General features: G+C 40.2%; 1 protein-coding gene across 7 annotated transcripts in view; it reads right to left on the bottom strand.

Moving 5' to 3' along the window:
* The window catches only part of USP54 (ubiquitin specific peptidase 54), a 109,417-nt gene that overhangs the window by 46,983 nt on the left and 49,392 nt on the right, over window positions 1-13,042 (bottom strand). For all 7 annotated transcript variants that reach the window (XM_065671674.1, XM_065671676.1, XM_065671677.1 and 4 more), the window contains exons 2-3: window positions 11,204-12,061; window positions 8,411-8,503 (exon numbers count right to left, since the gene is read on the bottom strand). In XM_065671674.1, coding sequence (XP_065527746.1) covers window positions 8,411-8,503; window positions 11,204-11,350 — 240 coding nt within the window. In that variant the 5' untranslated portion in view covers window positions 11,351-12,061. The remainder of the gene's footprint in view (window positions 1-8,410; window positions 8,504-11,203; window positions 12,062-13,042) is intronic.

Here is a 13,042-nt window from a genome sequence, read left to right as displayed (position 1 = left end):
TTTTCTCATGGGCCAACACCCCCAAGTCCTTCTCCACAGGGCTGCTCTGAATCTCTTATTTACCCCATCTGTAGCCGTGCCTGGGATTGCTCCGACCCAGGTGTAGGACCTTGCACTTGTCATGGTTGACCTTCATAAGGTTGGTAACAGCCCACCTTACAAGCGTGTCAAGGTCCCTCTGGATGGCATCCCTTCCCTCCAGCATATCAACTGGACCACACAGCTTGGTGTCATCGGCAAACTTGCTGAGAGCGCACTCAATCCCACTGTCCATGTCGGCGACGAAGATGTTAAACAAGACCGGTCCCAACACCGATCCCTGAGGGACACCACTCGTTACAGGTCTCCAGCCTGACATCGAGCCATTGACCACAACTCTTTGCGTGCGGCCATCCAGCCAGTTCTTTATCCACCGAGTGGTCCATCCATCAAATTGATGTCTCTCCAATTTAGGGACAAGGATTTCCTGTGGGACAGTGTCAAGCGCTTTGCACAAGTCCAGGTAGATGACATCAACTGCTTTACCCTTGTCCATCAGTTCCATAGCCCCATCACAGAAGGCCACCAAATTGGTCAGGCAGGATCTCCCCTTAGTGAAGCCATGCTGGCTGTCACCAAGCACCTCGTTGTTTTCCATGCTTAGCATGCCTTCCAGGAGAATGTGCTCCAAGATTTTACCAGGCACAGAGGTGAGACTGACTGGTCTGTAATTCCCTGCGTCATCCATTTTCCCCTTCTTGAAAATGGGGGTTATATTTCCCTTTTTCCAGTCTTTGGGAACTTCACCTGACTGCCATGATTTTTCAAATACGGTGGCCAGTGGCTTAGCAACTTCATTCGCCAGCTCCTTCAGGACCCGCGGATGGATTCCATCAGGTGCCACGGACTTGTGCGCGTTCAGATTTTGAAGATGGTCTCGAACCAGATCCTCTCCCACAGTGGGCCCAAGGTCTTCATTCTCACAGTCCCTGCATCTACCTTCTAAGACCTGGGTGGTGCAGTCAGAGCCTTTGCCAGTGAAGACCGAGGCAAAGAAGTCATTCAGAACCTCAGCCTTCTCCAAATCCTGTGTAGTCAGTTCTCCCGAGAGCTTTCTCAGTGGGCCTATGTTGTCCCTAGTCTGTTTTTTATTTGCTACGTACCTGTAGAATCCCTTCCTGTTATCCTTAACATCCCTGGCTAGGTTTAATTCTAACTGGGCCTTAGCCTTCCTAACCTGGTCCCTAGCTTCCCAGACAACATCCCTGTACTCTACCCAGGCCGCCTGTCCTTGCTTCCACTTTTTATAAGCCTCTTTTTTCCTTTGAATTTTCCTCAGCAGCTCCTTACCCATCCAAGGAGGTCTCCTGGCCCTCCTGCCGCACTTCCTTCTAGTTGGGATGCAGCACTCCTGAGCTTGTAGCAGGTGATCCTTGAATATCAACCAAGAGTCTTGGGCCCCCCTGCCCTCCGGGGCTATATCCCATGGAACCTTACTAAGCAGGTTCCTGAAGAGGCCAAAGTCTGCTCTCTTGAAGTCCAGGGCAGTGAGCTTGCTGCACGCTCTTCTCACTGTCCTGGGGATCTCAAATTCGACCATCTCGTGATCGCTGCATCCAAGGCTGCCCTGGAGTACCACATTCTCAACAAGCCCTTCCCTGTTGGTGAGCACAAGGTCAAGCATGGCACCTCTCCTTGTCGGCTCCTTGCAGAAGGAAGTTGTCTTCGACACAATCGCGGAACCTCCTGGATTGCTTGTGCTGGGCAGTGCCATCGTTCTAACAGATGTCAGGGTGGTTGAAATCCCCCATGAGAACAAGGGCCTGCGAGCGTGAGGCTTTTCCTATCTGTCTGTAGAGTGCTTCATCCACAGGTTCCCCTTGATCAGGCGGTCTGTAACAGATCCCCACAGTAATGTCTCCCACGGCTGTTTTCCCTTTAACCCTGACCCACAAACTCTCTGTAAATCATAGAATCATAGAATGGTTAAGGTTGGAAAGGCACACTTCACACTAGATCACGTCACCCAGGGCTCTGTTCACCCTGGTCTTGCACACTCCCAGGGATGGAGGATTCACAACTTCTTTGGGCAACCTGTTCCACTGTCTCACCACCCTCACAGTAAGAACTTCTTCCTTACAACTAACCTGAACATTCACCTCTTAATGTTTAAACCCATTATTCCCTGTCCTATCACTACAGTCTCCTCCAGTTTCAGAAGTGTGGGGATCAACATAAAATTCCTAAAACTTCAAAAGAAAATCACCTAAGGTTTGAGACAAGGAACCTTTACCACACAAGTTAAAACCTGGCTTTCTTTTTCAGAATGCTAAAATTCACATGTATTATCATAAAACAAGTCGCTCCTCACTTGGTTAGAGAATACAGATAACAATTCTGGTAATTCATGAGATTGATAGCTTAGAGTTCTTTTAAATTTTAAAGATTTAGAAGCTGAAATAATTTTCTCCCTAGGAAAGAAGTATCCCATTTATTTGGGGTAAATTGACATCTGCAATGTGTATCTAACCACAGTGATGAAACAAACCCCAGACTTGATATACACGCACATATGACTTTTTAATCAAGCATGTGGAAGCAGGCTGACATAAGAATAAATTAGTAGCTGAGAACAGGCAACAGCTACTGAATCAGCTCACCATTCATGCACTGTAAATTTCAGTTGTGCCTATGGCAGCTTTCTGAGAACTAATTTTTCTCTTCCAGCTTTATGCAGAAGTTCCTTCTGGATGGGGATATTACTGCAGCAGGTGTGGTATTTGTTTCAAAGAACAAAACATGTTCTACCCAAATGCTTTAGTATTCCCTACAGCAACAGCTTTTGCCTTTTAGCAAAAGCTACAAATACTAACACGGCCAATCCTCAGCTTTCTCTCACTGCTCAACATATCAGTATTATTCTTGCGTCACTCAACTGTTTCTTTTTTTTCTTTGCTTATTTAAGGGTTGGGTATTCTTTTCTTTTTTGTTTGTTTGTGGTTGGGGTTTGTGTGTGTGTGGGGGGGGGTGTTTTAAAACTTTCTTTTGCATGCCCTTCATACTCCATTCCATTAACTGCACTTTTTTTCTGGTCTACAGTATCTAATCTCTCATCCAGAACATCACACTCTTCTCATGCAGCCTCTTACTCACTATAACAACCTGTTTCAATAAAAATTCTTGCTGCTAAAATCACTTTTCTCCCATATATCACATCAGCCTCCACCCACAATATTATAACTGGCTCCCATTTCTTCCTCACACTATATTCTCTTTCAAGGGTACAATAAAATTCTAGCTCTATCTGGTTTTGGATCTCCTTCCAAACCTCCAAGTCTGATAACCATCAACCTAGACTTCCACTTATTCCTTTCTTTTACAGTCTCTCCCATTTTTACTCACACTGTGCTCTGAACACTACAGTCTATATTGGGGACATTACACATTAAAGTCAGGCTCCCTGGCTACCATTAAAATCAAATTAAAATATACTTTCCATGAGTTTTGTTTAGGAGGGTGGCAGTAGAAGAAATCCAAATGAGTGTCCACATCAGCTAGGTGACCTTAATAACTGATCAAGATCAAATAAAGCAATCATTATCTGGAAGCTTCTATTACCAGGTTATTAACTCAGGGAACTGTACTTGTACAATCCAAGTAACTATTTTACATGTTTTTACTACTGCTTTACCCTGCAGTGCTACCCTGATTTGGAAAAAAAAGCACAAGAGAATGAAATCTTTTAAACCAACTGAACTATTGTTGTCTCAGCCATATAGTGAACTTTTCATAACAAATCCCTCCATTTCCATCCAGTAGCCTATCAGAACCATGAACTATAGTAATTTCACGTCTTTAAAGCACTCTATTGTTCTCAGCTTTCACCTTTGACAACAACATTGCTCCTATACAGAAAATTCACATTCTTCCTGCTTTTGTTGCACATTACAAAATTACAGAAAAGACCAGCCCTACTGGAATTTATCAATCAATAGAGCATTCTTCTTTGCAAACTACAAAAAGCACTCTGTCCTATATCCTGGCACTACGGAGCTCCCAGTACAATCCCTGGAAGAAGAACAAACTCTCTGTGGCATGCTCAGTACAGTAGACGGATTTCCCCCTTCCTGCCCTCTTCTAGCTGTTATAAACAGACACCAAAGCAAAGTCAGGCTGTAGAAAAAGGAAAACCAAAACAGAACACAGTAGATTTCAACATTAATAATAAATCAAAAAGCTGTTCCAGTGTTATGGCAGGCAAACCACATAGTGGTAAAGACGGCTTGTGCACTCAAAAAACCCCCACTTAAATAATGTTACATCTTCAGTGTTAGGGATTCCAGCACAGAGTCTGCAGCTCTCCCTTGTCTTTTTATAGTTGTTGGTGCGAGGTTCCTTCATAATAACTAACAAGCGTATGTCTGGAATGATTTCAAGATTCATTTTGCAGCCATATAAACATAGCCAGGTAGCACAGCAAGTTTTAAAATCACTTCAAGTATTTGTGCAACGAATGCCTTCAATGTGGTACAAAAATAAAATGTGATTTCATATCAGGTATGACATCACTGTCCTGTGATCCCTCATTTTAGAAAAAGTAATTTAAAATTACAACCAGTATTTATAGAGCTAGCTAAGCAGCTCTATTACAGTAAATATTCTGCATGACATCAGAATCCCTAGAAACAGTCACAGCAAGCCAAGGAAGTGTGGAAAAAATACAACTTCTTTGGTGTTATTTAAAGGCTAAATTTAGCTTAGTTAAGACTATCTTCCTCTAAAGTCAAAAGGAAGAGAATGTCACCTTTAGAGCAACAGTTCAAAGTTATTCAAAGTCAGGAAAGAGTGTGAACCCTCTCTGCAAAACGCAGCAGGTATCAGGTATCCTGTGAAGGGAACCTGGAGTGGTAGGGGGACACAAAGTAGACTCTCCCTCCCCCATGTACTGCCCCTTTCCCTGGCCAAGCTGGAATCTGAACATGCCAGCATGCTTTGGAGAAGAGTAAACATGTCCTGCCTCTACCTTGCTTGGCCTGGACAGGTATTTCCAGCAGATCCACCTGACAGCATGCAAGGCTAATTACCTCTCCCCAGACCCTAATGGGAGATTTTCGCATGGTATAGAGCTCCAAATTCTTGTGTTCCCACTGGATCCAGCCATATCTTCTCCCTCATTTTAGCAAAGCCTAAGGCAAGATTCAAGAGAAAGAGGATGTCAAAGACCTGGAGGCTAAGCTGGCATTACCCTGGCAGGACAACAGTTAAAGGCTTCCAGAGCAGATAGGAGGGCTGTGGCAGGGGAAGAGATGATCCTGCTGCACTGGAACATGAAACACACTCTTGGTGATGCTTGCAATATTAGATGCATATTAAGCATATTATCCCATTTGCCTTATAAAAGTTTACACACAGTACACTGTGTCAGACAGACAGCTTTTGGGGGGGGGGGGGGGGTGGGGGGAGAGCAGTTTGAGAACAGAGGTCCAGAGGGCAGCAGAGAACAAGTAAATACCTTGAACAGCCTTTCCACCCCCATCTACTACCTGCTCAAGGAGCTGAGGATGAATGTACCCTTCACCACGGTTTGGTGTTACCCCTTGTGCATATTTCTATCATTTAGTACCCCTACCTTACAGATTGTCCTGCTTGTCCAGACTGAAGTTTCTGTTTTTTGGGGTTTTGAAAGGGGGTTGAAAGGGTGAGCAGAGGTTTGCATCCCCAATTTCACTTACAGTTTTATACCTTTATAATTTCATTTTACTTGTTAGCAACTTAAAAATGGTGATTTTTTTTTCAAATATTTATGTATACACATCAATAATTTGCACAACTTAATAAAGGTAGAAACTTGTCATGGTTATCCCCCAGAGAAAAACACAAAACTGTGAGTTGCTTTATGAACATAAGGGAATCAGAAGTAAAATAGTTCTGTAAGTTCTCAGACAGATTTCTATGTATTTTTTTCTCTTGTACAGTTTTACAATAGATGTCTGTGAACTTTCGGAAGCTTCTGGAATAGGCTTAGGTAGAACACGCTGAAATTTCCCATGAAAAACAGAACATAGACAAAAAAAAAAATACAACATTTTGGTTTTGATCAAAGCCAATTGGAATTCATTTACCTACTCTGTCAAGTACTGGTAATTATCCATATTGTCCAGATAATTCTTTACTTGTTTATGTATTTCTTCAGTTTTTCATTGTATATTGAGTTTTTGGAGCTATAGGAATTTTATACACAACCAGATGCAAGCTTTCTAAAATGTGCAAAAGCACTAGAGAATTCAGTGCAATGTTATAACTTTGTTGGAAACTAAGGGTTGTAACACCTTCTGGCTAAGCACGGCACTGGTAAGAACTTCAGATAGGAAACAAATCAAATAAACCCTTGCAGACATCTGGGAGCAAGGAGAGAGAGCAGCAGTTTTTTTGAAGGCTGCCTAATTTAAAAAATAAGCATATGGCTACAGGCATACAATTTGTGAATTCTGCCACTCTACCTGTCACTTCCAAGTTTATAATAGCATACTGCACGCTTCAACAAAACATCAAAAGCAAGGATTTTATCAACAAAACTAAACATTCTTTGCCCCATTCTTTTAATACATATATTCCAGAGATCCTGGCATCCCTCTCATACTGGTACTGCTAATCCAGATGCATGTTTGTCCAGAATTCATCTTTTAACATCTGTTCCACAAGGTTCATCCTCTCTTTTTCCTATAACGTCTCCCCCAACTCCCTTTTCCATTCAGAAAAGACTTTTAGCTATTATATTACAAAACTTAACTCTGCTTGAAAGTCCAGTCTATTTCCATTCAAATTTCATTCAAATACCTGTTGATTTCCTGGTATTTCTTTGCCATATCATGCTATTAGGTTAAACCCCAGAAGAGCAAAAGCTTACATTCATGATAATTTCCTAAATCCTTTTCTTACTGTCCCCATCTCAGCTACCAAAGAATGCCAACAATCACTTGGCAATACTCAGGGGAATGATCCAACAATTAATTTCAAATTATTTATCCCACTGAACTTCATGAGCTCAAACCAGATGACGACTAAGTCTTGCCACTTCCCTATAAAGGAGGGGATACATTTCATACTCCATCTTTTCTTCGCCTCGATAGCTCTATTTCTCTTTTTGATGTGCTATCTTGCTCCTAACCCATTATTATATCCTCTTCTGATGATAATGCTGTAAATATTGTCTCATCATTTCAAGAGATACATCTTGAGACAAATTCCACTTCAGAAGGAAGTTGCCTTTTTTTTTTTCCCATGCCTTAATAGTCTCCTGTTTGCTTTTCTTTGCGAGGGGAAACCCCTCAACAATAGTCCAAAAACTCACCAGATAACTAATTTCAAGCCCGTTGTCTCCCAGAGCACCTGTAAAGTAATTTAACAGTAGCAACACAGCTATTATACTATAAATACTGCCTGTGAACTTCGTATGATCTTAATTTAAACCATGCATTCTATATTTCGCCATATATATAAGACATACTGTCTGTCCTTTTCATTACTGCACATGGAACTCATGACACATTCTCCCACAGTGGATTTATATATTTAGTTGGATATTACAACCTATTTATGATCAAAGAAAATGTCTTAGTACCTATTTCAGAAAGGAAAATTATTGCTCAGGAAGATTAAAACCCGTATTTTCATCACATCCTTTCTCTCTTTACAGGGTTAGAGGGAGCCGTGGGTTTGAAGTAGCAAAACTTAGAAAGAAAGGCACAAAAAACCAAAAGTGCTAAAAATTAATGGATAGAGAGAAATGGAGATGTAGGATTGCACAGTTTACTCTAGCACATAACAGTACTCAGAATCAGAGGTAGCATCCACATTTTACTGTCCAGGCAGCTTCTCTGACAGTTAATTACTGTATCTGCATCTACAAACAGAACTGATGTTTTTTAAAACATCAAAAACACAAAGAGCCCAGCAGTTTAATGCAGACATCAACATTTACAGTAGAAAATACCTTTCAGTCTTACGTAATCAACAGTTTTGAACAGAAAGTCTTACAGCTAAAGTAGCTCTGAAGGACAAGTAATTTCTGAAAAGCAAATTAACGGTATACACAGTATGATAATTATAAACAAAATGATAAGTAATTAAAAACTAAGCAAACTGATGTTTTACTGGCTGAACTGATCTTCTGAACAACATGGAAGCTGACGATCTGCCCTCCACTGATAAGAGTCCTTGTACCTGAGAATTTTAGCTGGAGTATTTTCATAGTTTACTGGCTTGACCATAATATAAAGAGAATACTGTGAGTGTCTTGGGTGAGTACTGATCATATTTACTTTTGTTCCCATAAATTTCCAGATGAAAGTTTGACTTAACATATAAATCAAATATCAGAAATATTTGTTATTTTTTTTTAAACTGTTCTGAATTTATTTCCAACTTTTACCTTAAGAGCACAGAAGATGCAAGAATCTCCCATACATTTGTGAGTTGTGATTTGCCGGAAACTGCGTCGAAAAATGTCCAGGTGCCAAAGAACCTGAAATACAAAAAGGGCCGCAGCCAATTTTATGAATATATAAAATAAAATACTGCACAAATCTCCAACTAAAATTGCACATGATAAATAATCACAGGAGTAGCCTAACTCCAGTGAAGATCACTTTTAAAATGGAATGCCTTTTATCTAACTGCAAGTTGACATTTTTACCTTTGTTCCTCAGCTGTAGCATTCACTTACATTAATGTACAGTAGGACAGCCCTCTGAATTTCTTGCCATGTGCTTTTAGATTAAAAAAAAAAAAAAAACAAAATACCTCACTTGTTGTCCATGTGCTAGTCCCATCTTTAACAGCACTTGCCCTGACTGCTCCCCCTTGCTGACACCACATTGTGCAGCCACACCATGAGGCTGGGGAGAGCTGCCAAGAATACCCCACCGACTGCTGGGACCAAAACCTGTTTGTCATTCCATCTCCTAGGCAGCCTCCTTGTTCTGAGCAGGAAGGCCAAATAATGGGAAAATGGAGCACCAGCAGTATATACATTCACAAGCTGTTATGCACAATATTATGATAAGGAAGTATATTTACGTGCCCTGATTACTGGCAGGTTTTTAACCCTAACTGTGAGGGCAGTTATACTCTTCTCCCAGGACAAGCATGGTGGTAACACCAGATATATGGTCACAGTATATAAAAGCAAGCAGGCTTCTCTATGCTCTGCTAGCAATAGCAAGAAACAACGCTTGCTGTAACAGCGCCAAATCTTGGCCAGTTGTCTAAATTCTTATCTGTAACAATACTGATCTCTCAGATTTTTCACAGTCAGCTCTTTGCATATACGTGCGCTTGGTGCTGGCTATTTCGGCTTTGACTAACAATAACTAGACCTTCTTGTAAGCCTCAGAGCCACCAGCCTTTCAGGAGGCAGAAGCTTTCACTGAAAGAAGCCCTGACCTAAATCACGTCCTGCCATGTTCCGGAGTGGCAAGGTCCAGGCTGGCATCTGACTGGGCAAATGCTCCGTTAGCATAAAGAGAGGAACCAAACTTCTTATTTCTAATGAACTTGTCCAGAGCAACTGGCTAGAAAAAAAATCAACTGCTCTGAAAAAAGTTCTGCTGGTTTCAAGAAGTATTTCCAGCTGGAATAATTTGTTAATTAAACTACAGCACACAAGCATGATCCAAAATTATATTTAAAAACACATTTATTGAATGTTTTCATCTGTAAAGTTTCCCAAAACTTCAGAATTGTCATTGCTATGTTTATGCTCAAACTTTCTCTATACTTAAGGGCCTGGGAGGCAACATAAGCCTTGGAACCATCTAATTACACACAACATTCCTGAAGAACTACTGCAGACTTCACGAAAGGACAAAAAAATAACACATTTAGGAACAAGTCCAATTTTTTCATGTAACTGGCTTTGGAGTTTATCCTCAATGTTCATAGAAATTTTTAAGAGTAAGGAGCAACAAGCATTAAAGAGCCTTTCAGGCTAATGCTGAATGCTAAAAAATAAAAAATAAAAACAACATAAGTATATATATTTTATGAAATTATTACCATCTTTTTTTTTTTTTTTAAATTCAGCTTTGACAGTAAATATTTTTGGTATCCTGTCTCTCTTAAGCTTTAGAAGGAAATGGTTAATGTAGAAGACTAAAGGTCAGGTCATACACTTTCATCTTCATGTATGGCATGCAGCTGTTAGGTTCTACTGAGTTCTGACCTAAGTTCAGTAACTCAGGAGGCAGCTAGCGATTACACCTTACAACTTAACAAAAGCAATAGAGTACATAATTGGAAACTCAGCACTTCCCTTACTATAAATTCTCTTTGTACCTAGTCCTACATGTCATAGTTTATTAAGCCTTTTGAGGGTCACTGGTGTTTTACTTTGTATTATTTGCGTCTGGGGGTATCTTGAAGCCTGAACCTAAAGTTAGTTGAGCACCTAATAATGCCCACGGGAGAAAAAGGGGGAGGAAACAACAAAAAAACATAAACCAAAACACACAGAAAACCCAACCACAGAAACACAGTCTGTGCTACAAAGACAAGTTATATGAAGGGATGGAAAGTGATGTGGAGAAAGGGTTTTAAACCCTGCAGACACGATTTAGTATCTCACACATCAGACATTAAAAACCTCTAAATGGTGACAATGCCACTATAGCAGCCATACCACTCCACTGAATTTTGACACAGGAAAAGGTTTTTCTTCTAAATCTAAACGTTAACACTCAGTCATCTAAGCTAAGCATCTACAAGTAAGCAGTTAAAAGAAAACCACATAAAAATAATCTTGTATAGGTATTATCCTGAAGTTGACTGGTTCAATAAAAAAGTTAGATCTAAAGTTCAATAAAAAAATGTCTGCTCCTTTTAAGGAGCAGACACACTACAAGCTATGCAATGTTCTATTATTTTAGAATAATTTTTCTACATATATGTTCCACTTTGGTTGACATTTTCCAAGTTTACATAAACAAGATACAGAAGTACAGTGATGACTGTTCAAATGCTATCAATTTCAGCAGGAAAACCTGAAAATTAAAAAAGGCTGCTCTATAGCTCTACTAGTCTGCACTTCCACATACAGCTTTATTCTGTCTAGACCCACAGACGATTATGTCAAGCCTGGCTCTGTCTGTTGAACAGTCAAGCCTAATAAAATATTGCAATAACAGCGGATAAAGAAACAAACATAGTTTTTATTCTGTGCTCTTACCTGTAGTGCGCTGTTCAGAAAGCAACTGTTCTGTCCTGGTTCATTGCTGAGACCTTTACTGGGTGCTATTGAGGTTGTATTTCGTGGAGTAAACATGCCCTGTACATTCCCCCGACCCACAGAAAAGTAATTTCTTTTCCAAGACATTCTTCTAGTTTCAGCCGTAGAATATGTAGGTTTAGACTGGCAGAGTATTTGACTTGGATCAGACCCTTCCTTTCTTTCACTGAAATTCAAAACTAGAACAACATCCAATCTTCTTTAAATTATAGTTTAAATGGAACTTATCCTTCATCAGGACACAAGCGGTTTGCTTCTTTTAAATCCAGCCCAGGATGCTATTCTTCATTTGATGCCTATGTATGCAAAAACCTCTTTTACAAGCAGCCACATACAAAGTTTGCAAATGGGAGGAATCCATGGTCATGCAAGTTCATCTGTTATGCTGCTTCTCCCTTTTCCAAACAGGCAGTGACTTCAGGGAACAAATGGCAAATCAAGTTGGTCCCAGAATCACGGAGAAAAACAATAGCTACCTCCCACACCCCAAACCCCCCAGCTCTCTAATCCTTTTATAATCCTCCTGCAGAAGATGGGAAAAATCCAATTAGCAAGGGAGCAGAGAAACCAAAACCAAAATAAAAGCTTGGCAACTCCCTTTCAGTTACATCTATCTTGGGTGATGAAAGAGACATCATCCTCACAGGGGAAAAAGAAGCAACTCCAGGACTTTAGAGTGAAGAGCTTTTAAGCAGCAAAAAGTCTCCAATACAGTTGTTTTTATTCTGTGTGCGATCTTTAGAAGTTTCTTCTCCTGATCCTCCTTTTGCAATTGGAATGCCCAGCCGTGCCAGAAAGCTTGAAAGAGAAAAATAATCAAAGGCTTACGTCATTTAATTACTCTCTTGGTTCTGTGGTGTTCTGCCAAGACCAGTGTTGCCTCACCTCCCACAATACACTGAATCTTCTGAGACAAAGCAAAAAATATAAACCTTCCTCCACCCAAAAAATAAAGTAACATGGAAAAGAACAGAGAATTGTGAGAAAAGTATGCAAAAGAAAGAGGGCTGGAGTATGTTGAAAGGGTTAAGAAGGAAGTCAGATTAATAAAAATAAACCAGAGTATTCACGTGCATCTATAGCAGTTTTCATACGTATCTTTGACAGTCTAATCAGATCTTCTAGTCACTCAAACAGTAGTATAAGGATTTGTGATTCTGTGAATAAACACTAGCACATTGTCCACCCAGGAACTGAGATTTTGCACTGAACCTGGAAGGCCAAACTGACAAAGGCAAAGGCTCACCCTGAACTCAGCAGCCCACAGCTCTCTCCAGAAGAGTCTCCAAATTTTCTTAATCAGAAACTGTTTCTCTATAAAATGTTACTTAATCTTGGTACAATGTCTTCCAAAAGACTGGTGCTCTGAAGAAGCCAGAACTATTCTATAGGAAGTGTTCTTCCCATGACAAGTTCACTTTTCCCCTTATCTCACAGGAAATAAAAAAAAGAATTTGATCTAAGAAGTCCCTAAGAAGCTTCACGGCAAACCATTTTTCCAAGTTCTCACAAGTGTAGTCTATCTGTATTTACTTTACAGACAACTGCATAATATTCTCCAAGGACATTCCCAATGACATTTACTCTTATCCCATTTTTGACACACGTAACAACTGAATGTACCTATTAAGGCTGGTATAAGCAAGATGACTATTTTATACATACTGAAGCAGTAATTTCATCATGAAGTCACTATGAAATAGATACACATAGAGCTTGTACAAAGATTAACTAAGAGCATAATTCCTCATAAAGATATCCTTGGTGTCTGTGAAGGCA

Source organism: Lathamus discolor, chromosome 3 (genome assembly GCF_037157495.1).
Source record: "Lathamus discolor isolate bLatDis1 chromosome 3, bLatDis1.hap1, whole genome shotgun sequence".
NCBI lineage: Eukaryota > Metazoa > Chordata > Aves > Psittaciformes > Psittacidae > Lathamus > Lathamus discolor.
The sequence above is the reverse complement of the archived record's forward strand: the minus strand, read 5'-3'. Positions and strand labels throughout refer to the sequence as shown.